We start from the raw sequence: 23,077 nt of genomic DNA on the forward strand, positions 1-23,077 counted from the left end.
TCTCCCGCTCAGCATGAATCTTAATCGTCTCGTGTCGCCATATCTCTTTGTCGGTTATTCCCTTAAACGATCCTATATCCGAACTGTGCTGATGACATTATCTATTTAAAGAACTGTTGCAAATGCTGGTTGACAACATCTGTTCCCTGCACGTGGTAAAAGCACATCAGAATAAAAAGAACACAACAGTACATCTTTGCAGATGTTGATGGATTAAAATTGTTTGTGCACACAATGTAGGCATATTATAGCATGTGGCATATTGAGTTCTATTCTTAGCAGTACCAAAAAGGAAGGTGACTAATGTTTAATTCGACGGGAGTTCAGTTGTAAAAATTAAGCTTTAGTGACCAGAAGCATCCGTGCTGCAGTTTTGCTCTGGCAGCTGCCTCAGCTTATCGGTTCCACTTATAGTGTCGACTCCTTCTTTTCTCAACGGAAAACAATGTCCACTCAGCGCTTCTCTGATGCAGCGCCCAGGCTATTCTCAGGTCTGGCACCATCGGTCTGGACCTCCTCTCTATGCTGTGCTCCAACAATGGACGAGCGACATGTTATTGGCAAGAAAGGTCAGATGGAGGGTGACGCAGCACTGAGGACGTACAGTAATTTGTTTATCGGCAAGCTGTTTCTCTGCGTTGTTTGCATATTGAACTGAACAGATGAATTAACTGTTTGTGTATCTTCGCATTTTGGCAGATGTTAAATTTTATTTTCGGGGAAGGTATCCTTTCAGATGGCACCATGTTGGCGGGATTGGCTCTTTTGACTGTTCTTTTCCAATAGCGGCAGGCCGGTCCAGAGGTGTCGACATATCGCCAGCGGCAAATGTTCCCAGCGGGTCCGGATTTCGCAGGCACTCTGACTCTAATCATTCTTGTCAAAATAGTACTGAAAAACCCACCTGCATCTTTCAGCAAGTCCACACCAGTCATTCTTCTCCCAGACGAAGCCTGGAGAAACATCCCACTAAAGAGACTTCCGGACCAGCAACTGCTCACTGACCTCACTGGGCATTAATTGGTACTAGCAGTACCCTCATGTCACAGATCATATAAGGCCTGAGAGCACTACAGCACAGAATGCCTGCCAGATATATAACATCTGCTAGCCCAGTGACCCACGCAGTACTTGCACAGGGGACTGAGGTAAATAACATAGGTTCTCCCTCCACTGATACAGAGTCTGACATGTAGAGGCAGCTGAAGACCCCTATGTAGAAAAGGTTTTTAATTATGTAAATTGTACCATATTTTGTGCATGCAGCAAATATAGTATATAAAGTGAGAAAGGGCAATCCTCACTGTGTTGGAATTAAATTTTAGGAACGTGCAGCTGTATAACGTCAGGCATAACACTGAATAATAAGGCATAATGTGGTACAGTAACCACTGATGCAAAGCACTGATTGCAGTGTTAAAAGAATAAGACACTTATGACTATTAGGATGCTTAATGGAAAACACTGCTATTAAATTTTAAAAATAGTTTGTGTGTGTTTGCTGCTAAAGCAGGCAAAGTGTAAGGAAGGGAAACAGCATTCACCGAATGCAACAGGATTAGGGGACCAAATGCAATGGCCAAGTGCAGCTGTGCCTGCTAAATCATGGCTGTGAAGTTTAATGACCTGTCCCAGCCGACAGGGAGTCTGGGACCTCGACAATCCCCGGTGTCCCATGGGGAGAAGATATGCACTGCCCCCAGCTCTTTGGCATGGTTTCCCATGTCTTCACCCTCCGCTCCCACACATTAGAAACCTGAAAGGAAGCTAACAAACTGAAAAAGGGCCAAAATTCTCTACTGTTCCCTTTGCAGCTTTTGAAAGAAACGGAAGGGAGGTTTGGGCAGAGTAGCTGAACATTCCATTAGAAAAAATAACTCGGTGTAGCTACTTGGCCTTTTTGGAGAAAAAATAAAATAAAATAAAATAACTAAAACCCAGTGCAAGGAGTGGCAGGAAAAAGTAAGCCAAGGAATGTCAAGTACACATCTTCACCATATAAGTGCAGCGAGAGGTTTCTGGCTGGAAAGCAGAGGCAGACCGAGAGATAAGAAGCTTTGAGTGGCGTGTAATTGACATTCACAGCCTTCACTAGGCACAGAAGCAGCAAGAATATAAATACCAAGAGCTACGTGGCTGTGAGGCTTATAGGAGCAACATCGGAGTGAGTCCTGAATCATCCACCTGTAAGGGCTGTCAAAGCCTATCCAGGTATGAAAAACACATTTTAAGTACAATTTACGCATATTTACCGGTAATTTTCGAGGCAGAATGACACATCAAGCAGCCCTTACAAAACCCCACAGACCTGCGAGATTTATGACCGATGCTGCTTTAGATAAGTATGCTACAGTAAGACATCCAGCTGTGTAAAAGCACAAGCTGAGGAACTGTGAGCCACGCGAGTCCTTTAGCTAATTTAGTCATACACAGCTGTCACAACTTCATCCGTCTCCCAGAGAATCAGAAAAAAAGACACTAAGAGTATTTCTTTTTTTTTTTTGTTTCAACAGAGGAGAATTGCTCGTCTCAAATCTGCACCGGTAAATCCCATTCCAGCTGTCTGCTTGCTGTCAGATTGGGTTTGTGCTCGGTGTGAGGTGTGAGGAACCTGCGATACCTTGTATACATTAACGTATAACTGTGTTGAGCTGCCCTATTAATGCAAATCCACGTCGTTTCCCCTGATCTGAATCATCTCTGAGGGCCAGTTATGCAGATGGATTCCAGGCTTCTGAAACTTCCTTCAAGAGAATTAAACGTCGTGGAGGTATCTGAGTAGAGAACAACAGTGTCACGCCTACGGCTGGGAAACTTAAGCGAAGCTCAGATACGTAGCAGTTTTGATACGGAGGTACAGCCTGGTTTTTCAGGATCCCTGGCGCTGAGATATTTTTGGGTCAGGCTTTCCCCAGCGAGCCGAGTCTGTCTATGCACAAAGTGCAGTATTTTCATATGAGCAATCGGAGGCGCTGTGCAATGGTCTACCTGTCCCTACCAGGACACAGCGCCGTCCCACCGATGGACAAATCCCTTCTTGGAGGCGATCCTTGAGGAGGTCACTGGAGAGGACCTGATGACAGGAAAGCCATCAGGACAACGGAGAGCTCTTCCCTACCGACCCTAGTTCCAATCCATGGAACTGTGTACTCCGCCCACTGCATGATGTCCCACATGTCATACCATAAGCACCTCAATGACCTGGATGTGTCCTGGTGTGGGCAACAAATTACAAATAGCAATCACAAATAACTGGATCTAGGAGTATTATGAGACCGTGGTCTGTGGTGTCTGCTTCCGTGGGACCAGCTGGCTGAACTTACATGAAGAATCTGGCCCCTACTTATTAGTACTGACAATCTCGAATGCATTCTTTGATTACAGGATGAAGGCTTTCCTGTAATTTGAGAAATAAGTAGATTACTTAACTACTAGTAGTAAAGTCAGCATAGCGCTCCTAAACTGTGGAATAGTCATTCGGTAATTTTTAAGGATGCCTCTTCAGACTCTCCTGCTTTCCAACATACCCATGGAGAAGCTCACCAGGAGGGGACGTGTGAGTCCTCACTGTTTGACCCACTGTACGTGACTGATGGGCCTCTGCATGAGCGTCTGGTGACCGTTCCAGAAATCAGTTAGAAGCTCCAACATATTTGCATAACCCACGAGGGTGGTGCTGCCAACTGGTCTTTGATCCCCAGAAGTTATGAGAATTGTTCCCTCTGTGACAACGTGGTGGGGTGAACCCTTTTCAAAAACAAGCTGAACTGAACGGAATTGAATTTAACTGTGTTCTGCAACAGTACAAATAAAAAGTAATTATGGACACCATAATTAGCAATAAAAACTACTGTATCTAAAGAGCTTTTCATTTTCTGAGCAAGACCTCCGGCACTGAATAAGTGGATCAGAGGTAAGCGATGATTCAGCACTGCAACCAAAGCAAAGACTGTGCATAATATTCATACATGCATTTTAATTCATTACATCGCATTAAATCAATTCATGACTCAAATCAGAAAGGTGTTTATTGAAAATGGGTGGTTATAAAATATCCATGCATGATTTGTGTAGACATAAATCCCAAGACAGCATGGTGGAGTGCTGGAGCCGCACTGGACGAACAGTTCAGGAGTTCTGAGACACCGGTGTCGTCTCGTATGTCTCAGTGCCATTCCTTGTTGGCATTGATTTGGCAAATTCTTGGAGCCAAAGAGCCCTGAAATGAGCTTGACAATGTACACAACCAATACAATATGTATTTTCTCATGTTGGAATTTTTAACTTAAGGGTTCTTAAATGACCAACAACTTATTTCTTTCAGGTTTCCAACAGTTATCTTACAGTCCTGAAAACAGCACTACATCTACATTTAACAAAAAATGTTCAATTTTAAAGCCTATTATTCAGACATCGTGGGTTCACCCTGCCTTGCCTTACATTTATATTTATATATATTTATTTTAGAGATGCTTTTTTCCAAAGTGATGTACAACTCAGAGGATACAGAAGCACATTTCACCAGGAGATGGAGAAATTCAGATGCAGACACACGATTCCGAGTACAGCCAATTAGCACAATACCAGCTTTTCGCCTGTATATGTTACATGAATACTTGTACAGGAACTGATAGGGAGTGCCAGCCCACTGCAGTGCAATTGCACATTCCTTAACTCACCCATACACACACAAATTTTCTTTTATAATCACCAATGCACCTAAAAATGGAATGGAAAATGGGGGAAACACACACATGGAGAACATGCGAACTCCAGACAGAGGTAGAATTGAAAAGAAAACCAGCACTACCCACTGTTTTGCAGTTCTTGTTTTTTATTATTATTATTATTAGTTTGATGCCATTTTTTTATGTCTATGTGAACTGGTACCTGAGGATGTGGAAAAAAAAGGTTTTATTCTGAGCCTGACAACAAAACTGACCTCTACATTTTTTATTATCTGAGCATCAGTTTGATATTTTTCAAATGTTCTTTTGTGTACATATTCATTCTTTGGCTCCAGTAACTGGTCTATATTAATAAGCGGTTTATAACAATAATAAATGTTGACATAAAAACATTAAGCAGAAGTTGAAAGAGGCAGGGGGTGTGGTGGTGCAGTGGGTTGGACTGCAGTCCTACTCTCCAGTGGGTCTGGGGTTTGAGTCCCGCTCCGGGTGCCTTGCGACGGACTGGTGTCCCGTCCTGGGTGTGTCCCCTTCCCCCTCCGGCCTTACACCCTGTGTTGCTGGGTAGGCTCTGGTTCCCTGCGACCCTGTATGGGACAAGTGGTTCTGAAAGTGTGTGTGTGTGTGAGAGAAAGAGGCAGAAGTGGAAGTTGCAGTATAATTGCAGCCCCAGGAGGTGGCGGCCTTGATCTTTTTGGACTCATATTTCTTCCACATGTCATGCAGGAGAGATGTGCATTTACAGTAAGAAGGGCTCCCACAGACTCCTCTTCATCATAGTCACTTCCTTTCTGTGCTGTTCTGATGGGTTTTGATCTGAGAACAACAGCCTGATGAATACAGCTGAGTTCCTGTGGGAAAAAGTCAAAAGATCCAGATAAAATTGATCAGATGGACTTGGGCTTGTGGGTAAACTCCCCGCATACAAAAAAGGGACTTACAGGTCTCTGGAGAATTTTTTTTGTGGTCCCTCATGTTGAGTTGCACATACATCCCTATAGATAACTGATTGCTTTTTTACATTTTGCTGATGCTTTATCTTCAATGCAGTTTACAGTGTTTTAGCAATTTAAATAGGTAATTTTTACTGAACAATTTAGGGCAAGTACCTTGCTCAAGGGTGCTACAGCAGGAGATGGGATTTGAACCTCTGACAAATGTATCCAGACAGAGCAGCTCTAACCCCTACACTACATGCTGCCACTGTTTCAAAAAAAAAAAGAAGCTGTCAATGTAATGATGCCATTCACTGTATATTTTACAGGCATATGTCAAATAATTAGAGACTAAAAACATTACTTGGGGGTGTGGTGGCACAGTGGGTTGGCCTGGGTCCTGCTCTCTGGTGGGTCTGGGGTTCAAGTCCTGCTTGGGGTGCTTTGTGATGGACTGGCATCCTGTCCTGGGTGTGTCCCCTCCCCTTCCAGCCTTTTGCCCTGTGTTGCTGGGTTAGGCTCTGGCTCCCCACAACCTTGTATGTGACGAGCAGTTTCTGATGTGTGTGAAGTATTGATCGGACAATGACCTCCAAAGTGTTGCCTAAGCTTGGCACACGTTACCCCAGACCAGCACTGAGACCCCCAGTCAGGAAGATCAGGCCCAGAGAGAGAAGCATGTTTTTGGCATCAACGTAACAGTCTCTCATTTGAAATGCTTCCAATCATGATAACAGAGAGTTATTTTGACCATATCACCACATGGTTGAATTTGGGTAAAATGATACCCATTATACCGCGGTTGTTTCCAGAACCAGCGGCAAAGAATTACAGGTATTCTGATGGTTGGAGAAAAAAAAAAAAAAAAAAAAGCCAGAATGCAGTATGGGCTTTAGTACGCTCCCATCAGGTACACCGCCGAGTAGCTCTGTCAGAGCGACCACACGTTGGTCCTGGAGCGCTGGGATTATTTCTTTTCTCGATGTTCAGCAGAGCGTTCAAGCAAAAAGCCGCCATTACTGAGCGAATCCCCTCCTCGTTCCCTCGGCTCAGCTGAGGGACAGACGAGTCAGACTAATTGCTGGCCTCTGAAATGGACACTTTGTCTTCGCAGGATGCGGACCCACCTTTTTGATTATGGTGGTCCTTTTCCTGCAGCATACAGTAACCTCTCGCTCTCGTTCTCTCAGCCCAAAGGTTTCCGTACAGGATTGTCAGGAGGATGTTCAGATGGCACTTAATGATGCAAAAATGCGTTGAAAGCCGTTAGCTTTGAAATCAATCCTTAATGGCTTTTTCGAGCCTTTGGCAGATATCTAAAATCTACGGGTTACCAATTTTAAAAGTGAATTATCACCTCCTTATTACTTCTTATTTCGTTTCAAATGACAAAATCTAGTTCAGAAGAAGAGCAGATCAGTTGTGTTCCAAGTGGACACCATAATGCCTGAATTAGTGTGCATAGAGGGTTATACATACTGCACCGTAGGAGCATGATTGCAAAATGTTTCAGTAAAAAGCAGAGCAAATATTTTCGGATCTCTGTTTAATGGATGAGCTGCTACAATGGAGATTGAAAATGCGCATCGCTACTGTTGAGAGCAATATGGAAATGTAACGACTCCGTCTAATGTATGTGAAACAATTGGAGGAACTTGAGCTTGCAAAAGGCAGTAATGACAATTTTATTACTTCCCATGGGCCTGTAAATATTTATAAAGATGTTGTTATATAACATTTTTCTAAGAGAGCCCCTGCTGTTACCTGAACTGTGAAATGGCGCTGCTCCACAGATTCCTGCAGCAGCAGTCAAATTGTGCCAAAGTGCCTCCCATCAGTTGGCCACAGGACCACGAATCCGGAGAGGAAAATATGCTTGAATTTAGGCATATCGTTGAATCTGACTTTCAGGGTCATTTATCTCTAAATACCATAGATTGACCAGAAATTTAATAAACCATGCTGTGCACAAAGGGCCCAATAAATACCACCCTTGTAGCTGCAGAAAAGTTGATGTTCACTAAAACTTTTGGTTCAGGAAGACCGGCAACCTGTGCAAGGCTGAATAAGACATATCTTCGACACTTAAATCTATTTGACAGAAAAAAAGAATAAGGGGACTGCAAAGGGAACAAATCTGGACCGCTTTTCAAGAAGAAGCCACAGAAGAAATGATTGCTGAACCATGACCGGTCTCCCTCGGTCAGTATGAGAGCAGAAAGAAGTAAACGAGCGAAAGAGACCACAGCTTAGACCACCAGGTGATCAGTGATCCCCTCATATAACCACTCCGCTCGAGCCATAATCACCTCTCCTTGTATCATTGGCCTATATTAATAGCTCAGTGTGGGTCAACAGCAACTTATGAATGCATTAAATACGTTATCTGTATGCACTGTGCCCAAAGTACTGTTAGCAAAGGCTGCTGGGTAGGAACTGTTGGTTTAGTTTGAAGGTGAGCTGCTGGATCGTATGTGTTAGCCCATGTGTGTGTGGGAGGGAGGTGGGTTATGTTGTGTGTTGCAGATCACTAATGTTACCGTGCGGAGAGGTGGGGCTCTGGTCAGTCTCCTGTCTGCGCCCCCTTCCCATTGGAAGGCTGTTGCCAGGCGACGTGGAGAGAATTTTCCTGGTACACCGTGTCCGCATTCTAGCACGTTGCCTCCGCGGCACGCTGCTCCGCTGTGAAGGCAGTGTGCGTTCGCCACCTGATGCAGCCTGCAAAGTGTACCGTCCCCTCGGACCTGCACTCGTCACTTCAATTACACAGCCAAGCAAAAGGAAGTGGGAGCAGTAGCCCACTTACCCATCCAGGGAACATTAAGAGTTAATTATCCTTCACACAGCTCTCGAGTCGAACCCTGTCAGTCAAGTCTGGGGCTACGTCAGGATACAAAGCTTGATGTAACCGACAGCTGACATCTCATTAGCAGGAGTTCAAACCAGACAAAGCAGTGGAGCCCCGGTCTCAGTGGTGTTGAACCTCGTGTGCCTCAGTGTTTTTCACTGAACGTAGTGTTAAAGGCTAACAACTTCTCACTGACACATAAGTAGCAAAGGATGCCACTCATTGCCAGGTAACACAGGAATTTCCAGAATGAACTGAAGTAGGAATAGACCAGAGGTCCTCAAATTTTGGAATAAATTTTAATGAATGCCTGATTTACCCCAGCTGAGGTAAACTGCTGTTAAAAGATGGAATCTCAACAAAACAATTAGAAATTACACTGTAAAGAAAACCAGCAGACCCTGGATCCAGCCTTAGTGTGTAACTGAGCAGGAATGCTACAGCAGTGTAAAGCTGGTCTGGTAAATCAAAGTGAAATTTCTCCCCAAAGGTGAACCGACACCACCACAGACACAAAGTCTACACCAGCAGAATTCTGGAAAAGTGATGGAGTATAACGAATTGCAAGGAACCTGAGGCTGGCTGTGAGCGAATCGCTCCTTGCACTGCCCTCACACGTGTGTCTTCTTGTTGCTTGTGAGCGTTTACAAAAGCAAATAGCCATTAAGAGATGAGTTTCAGAAGAATTAAAATTTGAATACGGACAACCCCCTGAAAGTTACCTGCTTCTGTTCAAATTCAACAGGTTGCTCAGTAAGAAGGATGTGGGTGGGAAAAATTTCAAATATGCCACACACACACACATTGCACAGCTGAGTTAGATGGTCCCATGTGCGGTATAGGTACAAATGAAGTTCAGTTCAGCTCTTGAAACACCCGTATCCACAAACAGCAAAGTGTACAGTGTTTTAAAAAGGATAACTCATTACCCAGCCTGCTGTCATTCAGGTACTTCCATGAACCCAAAATACTTCAGCTGCTCTGTCAACTGAGCTAATGTTTAATGCACTTCCCAGCATTCTGTTTGTGATACAAAGCTTTCATATGGAACATTTTTTCCTCCCACTCAGAGATAAAGTGTAATTGAAGATCAAAGTGAAGGGAAAAAGACAAAAATAAAAAAAATAGATGCACAAATGTTCCTGATTTTCTTTTTACATGTGTTGTTACAGAAACACAGAAGAAAAACAAAATTGTGAGAGGGCCCATTTCAGATCCAGCTGGACCTTCGAAAAGCAGCTATACAGCCCACCCACACCTGCAACAGCTTGAGGGGCACAAAGGAGTAGAAACGATTAACGTTAAAGACAGCCGTCTGTTAAGCATTCGCTCAGGTCTTCCTCCATGTGTGAGAATCAGCTGTTGAGGTGTAGGAGTAAGTCCGGTTAGCTGGACCTGGCTCCCGGTGAAATGTTATGATGATGCAGAGACTGGCGCCGTCTCCTCCCACGCATGGAGAGAAGTCACTTCAGGGTCAGGTAATAAATAAAAGGGTTGTTAAACGCTGACGTGAGACATGTTCCCTCCTCCATTCCGCTCTTGCTTCTGTGATGGTCACAACGCAGCCAGTCAGCAGCCTCCCACTCTGTCCCTGGGAATGATTCGAAGCTCTGATCCATGCTTCAGGAACACATTTCCTGTCATGAGAAAAATGAGAAAAACATTTAAAATGAGAGGTGAGAAACTACAGCAAGGAAGACCTGAGTGAATACTTAACAGACGGGCCGTCTTTACACTTTACACTGCACTCAAGCTAAAACACACAAGTTTTAGAAAGCCAACATGGAACAATTGTCATTTGGTAAGAAGACAGTCAGTCATCCTCAATCCTATATTGTCATTTGGTAAGAGGACGGTCAGTCATCCTCAATCCTATTAAATATATTACTGCCCAGTTATCTGAGAGAGTAAACAACAACACAAAAATGGAGCATCAGTCACAGAGGTAACCACACACATACACACGCTGTTCGAAACCGCTTGTCCCAAGCAGGGTCGAGGCGAACCGGACCCTAACCCGGCAACACAGTGCACAAGGCTGGAGGGGAAGGGGACAAACCCAGGACGGGATGCCAGTCCGTCACAAGGCACCCCAAGCAGGACTCGAACCCCAGACCCACCACAGAGCAGGACCCAGCCAAATCCGCTGTGCCACTGTGCCAGAGGCAACTAGTTTTCTCTGAATTCAATCAATCCAGCACTTTCTCCAACCTCACAATTAAAAGTAAATAACTAAACAGAAATTCAGTCCATATCTGTGGGCTCCTCTGTGCACTTTTTTGTGGTGGTGACATCAAACATTAATAGACACTTCTGAAAGTGGTCATTGAAAAAGCAGCAACAATCTATTCTAAGGAAAAGAAATAATAATGCACGTCCTCTAGGGGGCAGTAAAGAGCTACTTAGTATGGAAAGCATGTTAACACAAGAGGCTTTCTCTACCAAGGGTGAGATTGTATATTCCAATTGGGCTACAATATGTATATAGTATTTGAAATATTAATAATCATAATACTTGGGAAATGGAATCTCAAAAGTCTCTTTTTCACCAGTTTACCATCTTTTATATTTACATTTATTCATTTAGCAGATGCTTTTGCCCAAAGCAACGTACATCTCAGCAAAAGTACAATTTATGCATTACATTAAGAGAAAGAGAAACAGCTGCAGACATGTGACTCAAGTAAACCTAGTTTGTTGGCCATATTTAATCATAGTTTCAAAAAAAAAAAAAAAAAATCTTTCAACAGTAGGGTTTCGTAATCTATTCATCCATTTTCAGCACTTATTCACAGAGCCAATAATGGGGAGTGTAGCGAAGCGAATAAGGAACGGCACTCTCTGGATGGGACTCCAATCCATCACAAGGCCATTACACACAGACACAGTAAGGAAAATTTAGTGTCACCAATCCACATGAAACATGTATTTGGTCTGTGGGAAGAAACCAGAACACCAGGATAAAATCCATTCAAACAAAGGGAGAACATGAAAGCTCCATTGAATGAGCTGGACTCAAACTGGACCCAGGTGCAAAGTTAGACCCTTCACCCCTGCACTACGTTGACACCTAAGTTATATAAATTCCACCACTGATTTAATTGTCTTAAGAATTCTGCCAAGAATGACCAGACATGTTCTGAACATCAGCTCCTTCACATTCTGCAGTGAGCCAATGATAGGAACTATGAGGAGACAAGGGCAGCGGAGGGAGCAGCCGCAATATGATCAGAGCATCTCGGGGACCTCCTCCTCATGACTGCCTGGCTGGAAACCTCCCCAACAAAGGCTACCTTCTTACAAAAGCCTCCTAGCAACAAAAGTATGGAAGAGCCATGAATAAATGAATGAAATTTGCATACAAGACTGTGAGTAACTGTGACAGAGCTGTGGCATATTATCTAGTGTCTTCAAAGGAAACAGTATAAACATTCATCTTCTCTATGTCTGTGTACAGAGGAATCAGGTTGCTAACCATAGGTGGCTCAGCTTGTATACATATATGCACCCAAATATATATTTGTACATCCAAGGCATTGAAATGTTCATAAAGTGAGGATATGTAAACACATAATAAGACATAGTTAGGCACAATAGATATCCACACAGAAAGCTATGACTATCTACTTGGTGATAAAAATGCTCATATCCATAATTCATGTGCATTTACAACACATCTCAACTTTTACAACACATTTCAAGCTGCTAACCCAAAAAATAAACAAAAATTTTGGCTACAGGGGTGAAGAAAATACTGAGAGCAATGCAATGCAGGGGCTGATGAAGGGGCAGGGTGTAAGCAACTTCATTACCAAGACTAGAGGACACCACCAACCTGCTGTCTGGGCCGGGTTGATCCCGATGCCATCTGCAATGACAAAACGACAGACCCAGAACATGAATAAACATGGATGTGGGGGGGGGGGGGGGTGGCAGCCCTCATGTCGGCACAGCAACGCCGTCCTGGCAGGCTGGCAGAGGAACAGGCAATGGCGCTAATGATTTTGTGTCGCCGTGGCGATGAAGAAAAAGCCATCCACGAATCTATATGTCCATTTCTATTTCACTGCTCATTATCTCTCCTGTAGTTTCCTCAACAAACATTCATTCACTGCCCTTTTTCTTTCAATAAAGTAGACTTAGTGATGATGGTGTGCAAGAAAAGCACATGCAGTCAACTGCAGTAAAGGCTGTTTATTGTGGGTGCTGTAGACAGTGACAGCTGAGTGACAAACATCTTTAAGCTGACAGTTATGCCATCTGATACAAAGTAATGGAGTGAAAATTATGTGAAAATTCACAACACTTAAGCGCAATTACAGCTTGAAATCGGTGGATGACTAAATTTTTGTCCACATTCACTCTGATTTATCTGCCCTTTTTTTCCTTCAGTAAAACTACAACACCTTATAGTTTGCAGAAGCACTAAATTACATTGAAGTACACAAAGGTCAATGACAGTGGTGTTTTTTTTTTTTTTTTAAAAAAAAAAGGACACTCACCGTTTGTGATGATGGCACTTGTTGCTGGAGGTACCTTAAACTGTGAAAGAAACAGAAAAATCACTACAATAAAAACAAAGTAGTTATCACAACAGTACAACAGAAGGAAAAAAAATGGACAAAGGCAGCACTTAGAGGAAAACGAGGACAAAATAAAGGCATCCTGGTATTCATCCAAAAGATGTGCTACAGTTTTCTTTATTGTGCACCTTTCAGCTTCAGTCCATTTTCTGTATGAAAGACTGCCTAACAATATGTGTCCTTTAAACTAGATGTGGATTATTCAGTCTCTCAGCCATTCTTTAACTCCACCACTATATTATACCTAGAGGCTTTCCAGCTTGCCTCCTACTGATCCCAATTATTCCTCTGTTGAGGTTCTCCTCCCTATATCCCCTCAAGTCTACAATGCCAAGACTGACACCAGTGGCACTGTACTCAGTACCATGGGGTTTCTGAAAGACATAGGAAAGAAAAGGGGGGGGGGGGACCCACTAGGTGTTCAGATCATAATGAAGTGCTCAAATTAGTTTCTGCTTTAGTTATCCCCACCAGCACCAAACTGATTCAAGATCAAGCAAAATGATAAAACTCTGTTTAAATCAGATAAAGAGTCACAGAAGAAAAGCCATTAAGAACTTTGGTTTGGAGAAAACCCTAACTAGGAGTCAAATTGGGTGGGAGAGAAAGAGAGAGAGAAAACTAGATTATTTCATGACAGCTTTTCATGGCACAAGAGAATGATCAGCAAGGTGAACCTAGAGAGCAGCAGAGACAGCTTAAATGATGATGAAATGTAGAAACAGCCTAAAGGTGCCACGTTTCAATGTGCAAGACCTTTTCTGAACTTGGTGGAAAGCTAAAAAAAAAAAAAAAAAAAAACAATATTAATCACAGGAGTCTTATCAATTCTGACGTGCATAAAATAAATCCTCCTGCACTGAAAGATACGGAGACAAGGAAGAGGAGAAAATGAGCTTCCCTTTCATCAGAAGTGAAGCACTGCACAGGCATCGCTAAGCAATTACATGTGAGCACAACAGAAATGAGCACTTATGTAAGGACATCACGTTTGATGGAGAACAAAAAGGAAGGACAAAAACAAAATACATGTCTTCAGGCGATCTTTGTATCTCTGCTGATCCTAAGAAGTATAATCATGGAACCCACATGGATCCAACAATCTGTGCTGTGCTCAAACTGATGAAAGTGGTTTTTCAAGCAGGAGTTCATCTTTGAGACATGACCATACCTCCTCCGCTGCAAACTTCAGCACCGCAGTGAAAGGTGTGCTCTCAGGAACACTCAGTCTGAAACACAATTACAGTATTACACATCTGGACACCCCTTTCTCCTGGGACCCCAAGTGCCTGCAAAACAAATGAGCTTTGACTGGATTATCAAACACGTGAAAATGTCATTTTGTTTTCTGACATGTACTGGCAAATAGACTTTGATCACAGAAAAAGGTTTCCAGTGCAGTAATCAACAAATAGAACAGGGAACCAACAGGATCCAGATTCTAAGACCAGCCTGATTATCTTACTTGCAAATACATAAACTTTTAACCTGTCCTGCTTCACTGAAAGATCCAGATGAGCAAATACATATGAGCAAAACTAGTCTAAGGTAGCAAGTAGCACTGCTGTCTCACAGCACCTGCGTGGTGCAACAGGACATGGGTTCAAGCCCCGCTCAGTCTGTGTGGAGTTTGGATGTTCTCCCCATGTCTGCGTGGGTTTCCTCCAGGTGCTCTGGTTTCCTCCCATGCTCCAAAGACATGCTATTCAGGTTCTCCCATAGTGTGAGTGACAGAGAGAGAGTGTTCCACTGATGTATGAATGAGTGACACTGTAAGTAGTGTATCTAGCAGTGTAAATCACCTTGGTAAATAAGGTGTGTGGGGTGATAACACATAGTATCCATTGGAAGTCGCTTGTAGAAAAGCATCTGCTAAATAAATGTAAAGGGCACAGTAAGTAAAAAGTCAAATACTTTTACTAAAAACTTGCTCATATGTCTCACAAAGTATTTCACGGTGGAACAGAGCATTTTCAAACATTAAAACGTTTAAAGTTGTCTGATAATTTACATCATTTTCTAAAATGAGACCGCACCGAATATTGATGACGTAACGCACAGCAAGTCCGAGACCGCGGCGAAATTACGTCATATTTCCCGCACAGCACGGTAATAGACATGTCATTATTAAAGACCAAACAATTAATTAAACTTCGGGACCTCAAAGAGCGGACTGGACTACGATCACTTACACTTTGTAGGGCAGCCTGGGGTCCGAAGTCAGGGTGATTTTAAACGTTACCTTCGACCTGGTGGAAGAAAGTGGCACACAAATAATGTTCCTGTCTGCTTCGCATAATACGTAAGCACGATTTAAATTTTTTTTTTTTTTTTAAATTAAAAAAAAAGGAACAGAATGCGTATAAACTCACATTTTGTTATTACTACCGTGTTGTCGTCGGCACAATCGCACACCTCAGGACTCCCTGACCAGGAAGTGAAAAGGACCCGATTCAACACGTCACCTCAAAAGGACTCTAAAATTAAATTTACTGTCTTTACTTTTCTTCTATTTCGAGCGACAATTAATATACCAGTTACTATTTATTATCTATTTTAAACTGTCGAAGATTAATGTCTGAAATGTGTATTTATGAGAAGGCAAGGCGGCCACTGCCCAAATGGTGTTTACCGTATTTTATCACATATATGCGCATTTCTTTAGTTTAATACCTTCATTGGTGTTACCCTCTCGAACTGCGAACTGTGTGTGGAAAATGTGTATCTTCAATTGAATTTAATAAAAAGACTATATTTTTTAAGCTTTTATAGTGACATGAGGCGAAATGCCAATGAAATTACTGTTTTTCCATGATGAGCACATGATCTTGTTTTAATCTTTTTTTCTGGTCACATTCTCAGAACATTTTTCCATTTCAAAATGCGAACTGTAATTTTTTGTTAAAATAGTTTTCGATTTTTTTTCTTCTTCACCGACGCAAATGTCAGACATTTCTGATCGATAAATGTAAATCTCTGCAGTAAAATCAATCTCTTAAGTAAAGTTACATAAATTTAAATTAAAGGATTAGTCTGAAAACGAACATACGTGCTATACGCTGACAACCTAACCATACATTTTAACTGCAGCTTTATTAGAAGTTTATTTCAAAGAAGACACAATTTAAAAATAAAAAAAAAGAATTAATATTTAAAAGAAAACCAACGACATTAGCCTAGCTGGATTTGAAGGGGTAGAGCTCCTGATCTGTGTGGCGGTAAAGTTCGGAAAAATGGTGGACATGCGAGTAGCCTATAGATAAATCATTAAAATGAAAAATTTAGAAAATTCGAGGTGACATGAAGTGTCCTGCCAGTGTTCAAGCAAGTCTAATAAGCCTTCCAGTATTTGTGTTCTATTATTAATATTCTCCCCAGTACCTGATAAGTTGTTACACCCCTGCTGCAAATGTTAATTCACCTTCTTTAAGAAAAGACTTCAAGTAATATTCTTTATATAACGAAAACTGTACATCTGTTGCTACAAAAGCCTGCCACTGTTTATACTTTCCCCGTGTTTTGATGCCTTTTTCAAAGTCAGATGCGAGTATATGGGATCCAGGGTTCGTTTTGCTCATTACAAGTTGACTTCTTATTTGGTCTGTTTATGTGATTAACGTGGCAACAGGGTCAGAAAGAGCAATGCTGGGATTCTTGCCAGTTTGCTGGTTAAGGTGCGATGGCTGGTAAAAAACAAACCAACTCCGTTTGGACCTTTCAAGCCTCTGCACTGCAGCGCTAGGCCCTGGTCCTACACGGAGCCAACGTGATAAACAGAAGGACCAGAAGTGTGACACTGTGCAGATCTCCGGTGCTTGAAGCGTTAGGTTGTACTGAACCAGCAAAACAGATGCAGTTTTATTTCCAAGTCAGCAGACTATATGTCTTTGTGTTCCATGTGAACATAAACGGGGGGCAAAAAAGGAACGCAAACCAACTCCCCCCCACTGTACCTCAAGAACATCCTCCAAAGATTGCTGCTTTTGTGTAGTTACATGAGCAACACCTGAGCAAAAAGTATAGGGTCTTTATTGGTATTTTGCTTTACTTGCGACATCCGTATCCTGCCATTCCTTCTCGTCTGCCTAGAACCTGAATTGTTATCCAAGTGGCATTGAGGTTCATGTCAACAAACATTGTCTAGGACAAAGAAAAGATGACAGTGCAATTTTATTTTTCTTTATCCCTGTTAAACAACTTTCAAAGCCATTAGCTAGGGCCCCTGTTGGGTCTTATGTGATGGGAACATCACATAATCACTTTGATTTAAAGGACAGTGTTTCTGTTCATACCACAGATAGGAGAATTACTGTGAAGTGAATTCTCAGCCCTGAATGTTTGTAATACATTGTTTTCTTTGGAAGTATTATGTATTTTTTTTGGGCCCAAGTCCTAACTACCCCTAAAAAAAGCAACATTGCCTTGTGGCATTGGCATTGAAGGATTTTTTTGGCGTGACAAGCAGAGACCATTCAGGATGACAGTAGAGACTTCCTACTCTTTTTTTCTCAAGGCTAAAAATACACTCAGTGGCAGCTTGACTCCCAGTGTCAACATTACCAATATTGGTCAATATGATGTTTATTTTATTTTATTTTATTTTGTTTTTCATCATTTGTAGTGACTGAGGGAATCTGTGTTTCATGTTTTGCAATTATATTTAAAGATCATAAACTCCCTTTTCACAAAAAGGGTCAGAAAGACTGATGCTAGTTATAAAAGCAGGTCCCTTAAAAACAGAAAAAAAGAAAAGAAAAGCAAAGCTATAAATAGCTTGTAAATTACACCCTGTGTCAGTTTGCTTCCTTGTTCAGTTGGCTGCAGATTTAACCTAAGTAATGGCCCTTTTACAAGATCAAACTGATTGCTTCTTTGCTATTATTTATCTACCAGTCACTTACAAAAATTATCCCTGCTACAATTTTTTAATGTAAAATTTTGAATCACTTTTCACAGATGATATGAAAGATTACAGAAATTTCTATGGCCTCAAAAATGTGGTGTAAAATATATAAATGCACCAGAATGATGTGGAGTAAACAAACTCACACACACACACACACACACACACACTGGCTGAAACCGCTTGTCCTGAGAGGGGCCGTGGCCTAACAGAGCGGAAGGTTGGAGGGGGAGGTACACACCCAGGATGGGACACCAGTCCATCACAAGGCATCCCCAGGACTCAAACCCCAAACCTACCAGAGAACAGGACCCAGCCAAACCCGCTGCACCACCGTGCCTCCCAAGTAAACAAGCTCCAACAGGAAAAGACAGACAATAAGAAACTTCAAACAAAGCCAAGGATGAAAACTAATGAAGTGGTGGAGCACTGAAAGAACGAAAGAAAGAAAGAAAGAAAGAAAGAAAGAAAGAATATATATATACATATAATTTTTTTTTTTTTTTTTTTTTTTTTTTTGAATGGGGGTGCAGTGGTGCAGTGGGTTGGACCGGGCCCTGCTCTCCAGTGGGTCTGGGGTTGAAGGCCTGCTTGGGGTGCCTTGCGACGGACTGGCGTCCCGTCCTGGGTGTGTCCCCTCCCCCTCCGGCCTTACGCCCTGTGTTGCCGGGTAGGCTCCGGTTCCCCACAACCCCGTATGGGACAAATGGTTCAGAAAATGTGTGTGTGTGTGTATAATTTTTTTTTTCTAATAAAATAGAATACGTAAGGTAGTCAGGGGTGGCTAATGGCACAGTAGTTAAAGGACTCAGCTTGAAAACCCATCTCCTGCCATAGTACCTTTGAGCAAGGTCCTTTATCCTAAACAGGTCCAGAAAAAAAATTCCTCCTGTGTAACATAATGTATGTAAATAATTATAAGTAGCTTAACAATTAATGTTGGAATCACATCGGAGAAAAGCTAAACACTTCTTTATGAACATTGATTATACCAGTCAAAATTTTCTTCCTGTTTTGAAAAATGGTTATTTGCGTGCATATACTGTTTGTGTATTTGTTTTACGTCCGGCTGACATAAAAGCCGTAGTTATGGAACCCCCCCATATACCCATAAAGCCTACGATATTAAAAATTCCAGTTATATACAATGACTTGTAATAAGAAATGCGTTTGCGACCCGGACCTACGTACAAATCCAATTTACGTACATATCCAACTTAAAGACAGGTTCAGGAACAAAACTCGTCCTTAATCTGGGGACTGCTTGTATTCTGATCTATATATTACATACATAAGGATAAATAAGAAAGACTGAAAACAATTTATTGAAATGTTTTTAGGAATATTGTTTACTTATAAGGGGGGTGCGGTGACGCAGTGGGTTGGACCACAGTCCTGCTCTCCGGTGGGTCTGGGGTTCAAGTCCCGCTTGGGGTGCCTTGCGGTGGACTGGCGTCCCGTCCTGGGTGTGTCCCCTCCCCCTCTGGCCTTATGCCCTGTGTTACCGGGTAGGCTCCGGTTCCCCGCGACCCCGTATGGGACAAGCGGTTCTGGAAATGTGTGTGTGTGTGTTTACTTATATGTTACTGTCATCCCCCCGCCATCAGCCCAAGCAACCGCACCTGTACTGAATCAAAGTAAGAGGGTATAAAAGCATCATGTTGACTCACTGGGTTGCGGAACCACTTTGGAGCCATCACTTCGACTACGCAGCCACAGAGCTCACGAACACCCTTTCCTTCTCTTTCCGTTTCGCCCCTTTGTTCCTGATCTCCTGGTTCCATGTCCTCGGCACCAGACCCCAGCTTCACGACATCGACCGTGGCTCCCGTTTTATCCCCGGAGCAACGTTTGCCCCTTGACTGACCCTTGCGTGCTCCACGACAACGATTTCGGTTTGCGCTTTTGGTGTTCTTCATTAAAAGTTCCTGCAATTGGGTTCACCTATCCCTCTGTCTTCCAGCCTCGTCCCTGACAATTACACAAACAATTTCAGTGTTATCAGGTATCCTATTTCTATACACAAATTATTCAGAAAATAATACAGTCATGCTGTTTTTCCTTGCCATTTGTCATTTGTACCTTTCAGAAGTATAGTGATCACAGTGCTCACACACTTCCCTCCTGCTGTGACTTGAGGTACTCTTAATTGCAGACATACCCTTTAGTTCAAAAACCAGTCTAAGAGCTTTTGTTTTTATTTGGACAGCTCAAGCATTGACAAGCTGAAGAATTAAGCTGAATTCCAAATTCTTTTATGGCATGTCAAAAGAACTGAGCATACCATATAAACTGATATGTTGTGATATCCTGGATTCTATGATACTGCAATAAAAAAACAATGCCACAATGAAAATCTGTGTTCTGGAGCATTCATAAAAAGTGTACATTTTAGATGATGGATTAAAGCTTAGGGGCTCCCAAACAGCCCCTGTCTGATATTTAGTTTTATGTAAAGGTTTCTTCTCCTTCTTCTAGAGAGCTGTATCAGGATGACTCACTCTGTGTGGGGATGCAAGGATTGCAAAAAAAAGTGAGTGAGGAGCTGCTGATGAATGTTTCAAAAACCACGCCTGTGATATTTATAGGAAGGTGTCGGTATTTCAGCATTCCCTGTGGAAGATGCCTTGTCTTGTTGAAACTGATGAATCCTTATCAGAGGCAGTGTAGTTTTCAGGCGCCCCTTCCCTCATAGTGCTTTTAATGCTTTTTTGTTTCGTAGGACATGAAGTACCAAGTGGGTGGTTGAACCTGCAAAGTGATGCCCAGAGGAATGGCCTGATCTGCAGTTTCCACAGTGTGAGGAGACAGTTGTACCTCTAGGCAGTTAACTCATAAAAATCAGTTACCTTTAAGAATATAAATGAGACCTATTTTCATTTTATTTGATACAAGAACACTTTGCTAAACTGTATAGTATACATAGATTAGGTCTTGAGTTTAGTTATCTCTCAGTAGTGGTAATTCTACTCCTTCTCCTTGCAGGCCACTGGAAGATGGAAGCTCTTTCAATGAGTTGAAAACCAGCAACCAGGCAGCTTCTTTATTTGCTTCTACGCTTAGCCTCTTGCTGCAGCAGCTGTGGACAGTAAAGCTGACAGTTTCAGGTGTGCCTGGTCAATGCCTTCCATACTACCATTCCACTGATACACACACACACACATACACATTGACTGAAACCGCTTATCCTGAGCAGGGTCGTGGCGAACCGGAGCCTAACCCGGCAACACAGGGCGCAAGGCTGGAGGGGGAGGGGACACACCCAGGGCGGGATGCCCGTCCGTCGCTGGGCACCCCAAGCAGGACTCGAACCCCAGACCCACCAAAGTCCACCACGCCACCGCACCCCTTCTAATACAGCACAAACTGGACTCAAGAGTTTCTCTCTGCACAAAAAAATGTAAAATTTGATGTTTAAACGAATTAAACCAACTGCAGTATTGCCACAATTTCTACTGGAATATAGTACACAGGAGGGACAAAAAGTGTTGAAAATACAAGTATAAGTTATAATAAACAGAACTCTAACTTAAAATCATGTGTCATAATTTTGGAGAAATCCAGATTGTTAAATCAGGGTTACAGTAGCACAAAAGTCTGACTGGTCCATGAAAAGTCTAAGGTCAAGCAAGATTGAAATATTAGGAAATTAAACTTTTACATCTGAGGTTTGTTTATTTTTTCCAAATTTCCTGTTTTACTCTTGGGAAAAACGGACGTGTTTCAAGCCTGTGGACCTGCCAATGCTTTTTATGAGTACAGGATATCTTGGATTTGCCAAGGCAACCCCATAATCATTAATGATGGGCCTATAGGGTGTTGTTCGATATTCAGATGGACTGTAATTATTTCCATTGTACAGGCCTTGTGCCTCACACCAAAGGCTTTCATTATAATGAGAATAGACTGCGTTTGCCTCTTTATGCCACCAAATGCCTCATTGAGATGCCGATAACACCAGGCCCTGCACAGAATGCTAATTTGTGTGCATGCGATCGTTAGCGGAGGTGGTTCTCCAGCAAATCGTGACAAAGCACCCAGGCTAGATAAGCAAAAAAGAAAACAAAGGGGTTTAAACATGGCATTTACTTCATGAAAGTGAACAAATACACACACACAATGTCAGAAACTGCTTGTCCTGAGCGGGGTCACGGCAAGCCGGAACCTTAACCTGGCCACACAGGGTGCAAGGCTGGAGGGGGAGGGAACACACCCAGGACGGGGTGCCAGTTCGCCACAAGGCACCTCAAGCGGGACTCGAACTTCAGACCCACCAGAGAGCAAAGCCCAGCCAAACCCGCTGCGCCACCATGCCCCCCAGTGAACAAACAAATAAGTATAAATACCAAAAAATGCCTAAAACCATCTAGGAAAAAATAGATCAAGACTGTCATTCTGTAGACAATGTGAAGTGACTGTTGTAATTTGCAGCTATGGGGACCTGTCCTTGCACAGGTGTAACTGTCTCCAGAGGTCCACCACCAGAACTTTAAATTATGAGGAATACATTTCTTATACCAAAAAAAAGGAAAAAATCGATTTAACAATCTGGTGTACTCAATGAGCCCTTTCACAATAAACTGGAAATTTACTAGATAATTATTATTCCACATGTAAGCAAAATAGAGTAAACAACGGTATCAAATGTCATCTGTAAAGGAGGAATGAGGAAAAACTATGCATCAAAATCATTCAGTCAATAAAACAATGAGAAGCACTGTGGAACTACTAATAACTCAAATTAATTTGTTAGATTAAGGTGCATTACAACTTTTCAGGTAATGGGGAGCAAAAATAAAATCAATTGTGCACATAAGAGTTATACACAAATACACACACACACACATTTTCTGAACCGCTTGTCCCATATGGGGTCGTGGGGAACCGGAGCCTAACCTGGCAACACAGGGCGTAAGGGGACACACCCAGAACGGGACGCCAGTCCGTCGCAAGGCACCCCAAGCGGGACTCGAACCCCAGACCCACTGGAGAGCAGGATCTGGTTCAACCCACTGCACCACCGCACCCCCCACCATACACAAATATTTGGGGTGCATTAGGATTACTGGTTATTCCTATCCCTAGTTGAAAAATCACAAAGGAGAACAAAGCACCAGTTA

General features: G+C 42.5%; 1 protein-coding gene across 1 annotated transcript; it reads right to left on the reverse strand.

The window, feature by feature from the left end:
- Window positions 1-9,937: 9,937 nt before the first annotated feature.
- On the reverse strand, window positions 9,938-15,657 carry ufm1 (ubiquitin-fold modifier 1). Its single transcript, XM_018755039.2, is given in 6 exon segments — window positions 9,938-10,108; window positions 12,307-12,339; window positions 12,974-13,013; window positions 14,226-14,283; window positions 15,247-15,303; window positions 15,427-15,657. Coding segments are annotated over 6 exon segments (273 nt in total). The 5' UTR covers window positions 15,429-15,657; the 3' UTR covers window positions 9,938-10,025.
- Between the last annotated feature and the right edge of the window lie 7,420 nt (window positions 15,658-23,077).

The sequence above is a fragment of the Scleropages formosus genome, chromosome 4 (genome assembly GCF_900964775.1).
Source record: "Scleropages formosus chromosome 4, fSclFor1.1, whole genome shotgun sequence".
NCBI lineage: Eukaryota > Metazoa > Chordata > Actinopteri > Osteoglossiformes > Osteoglossidae > Scleropages > Scleropages formosus.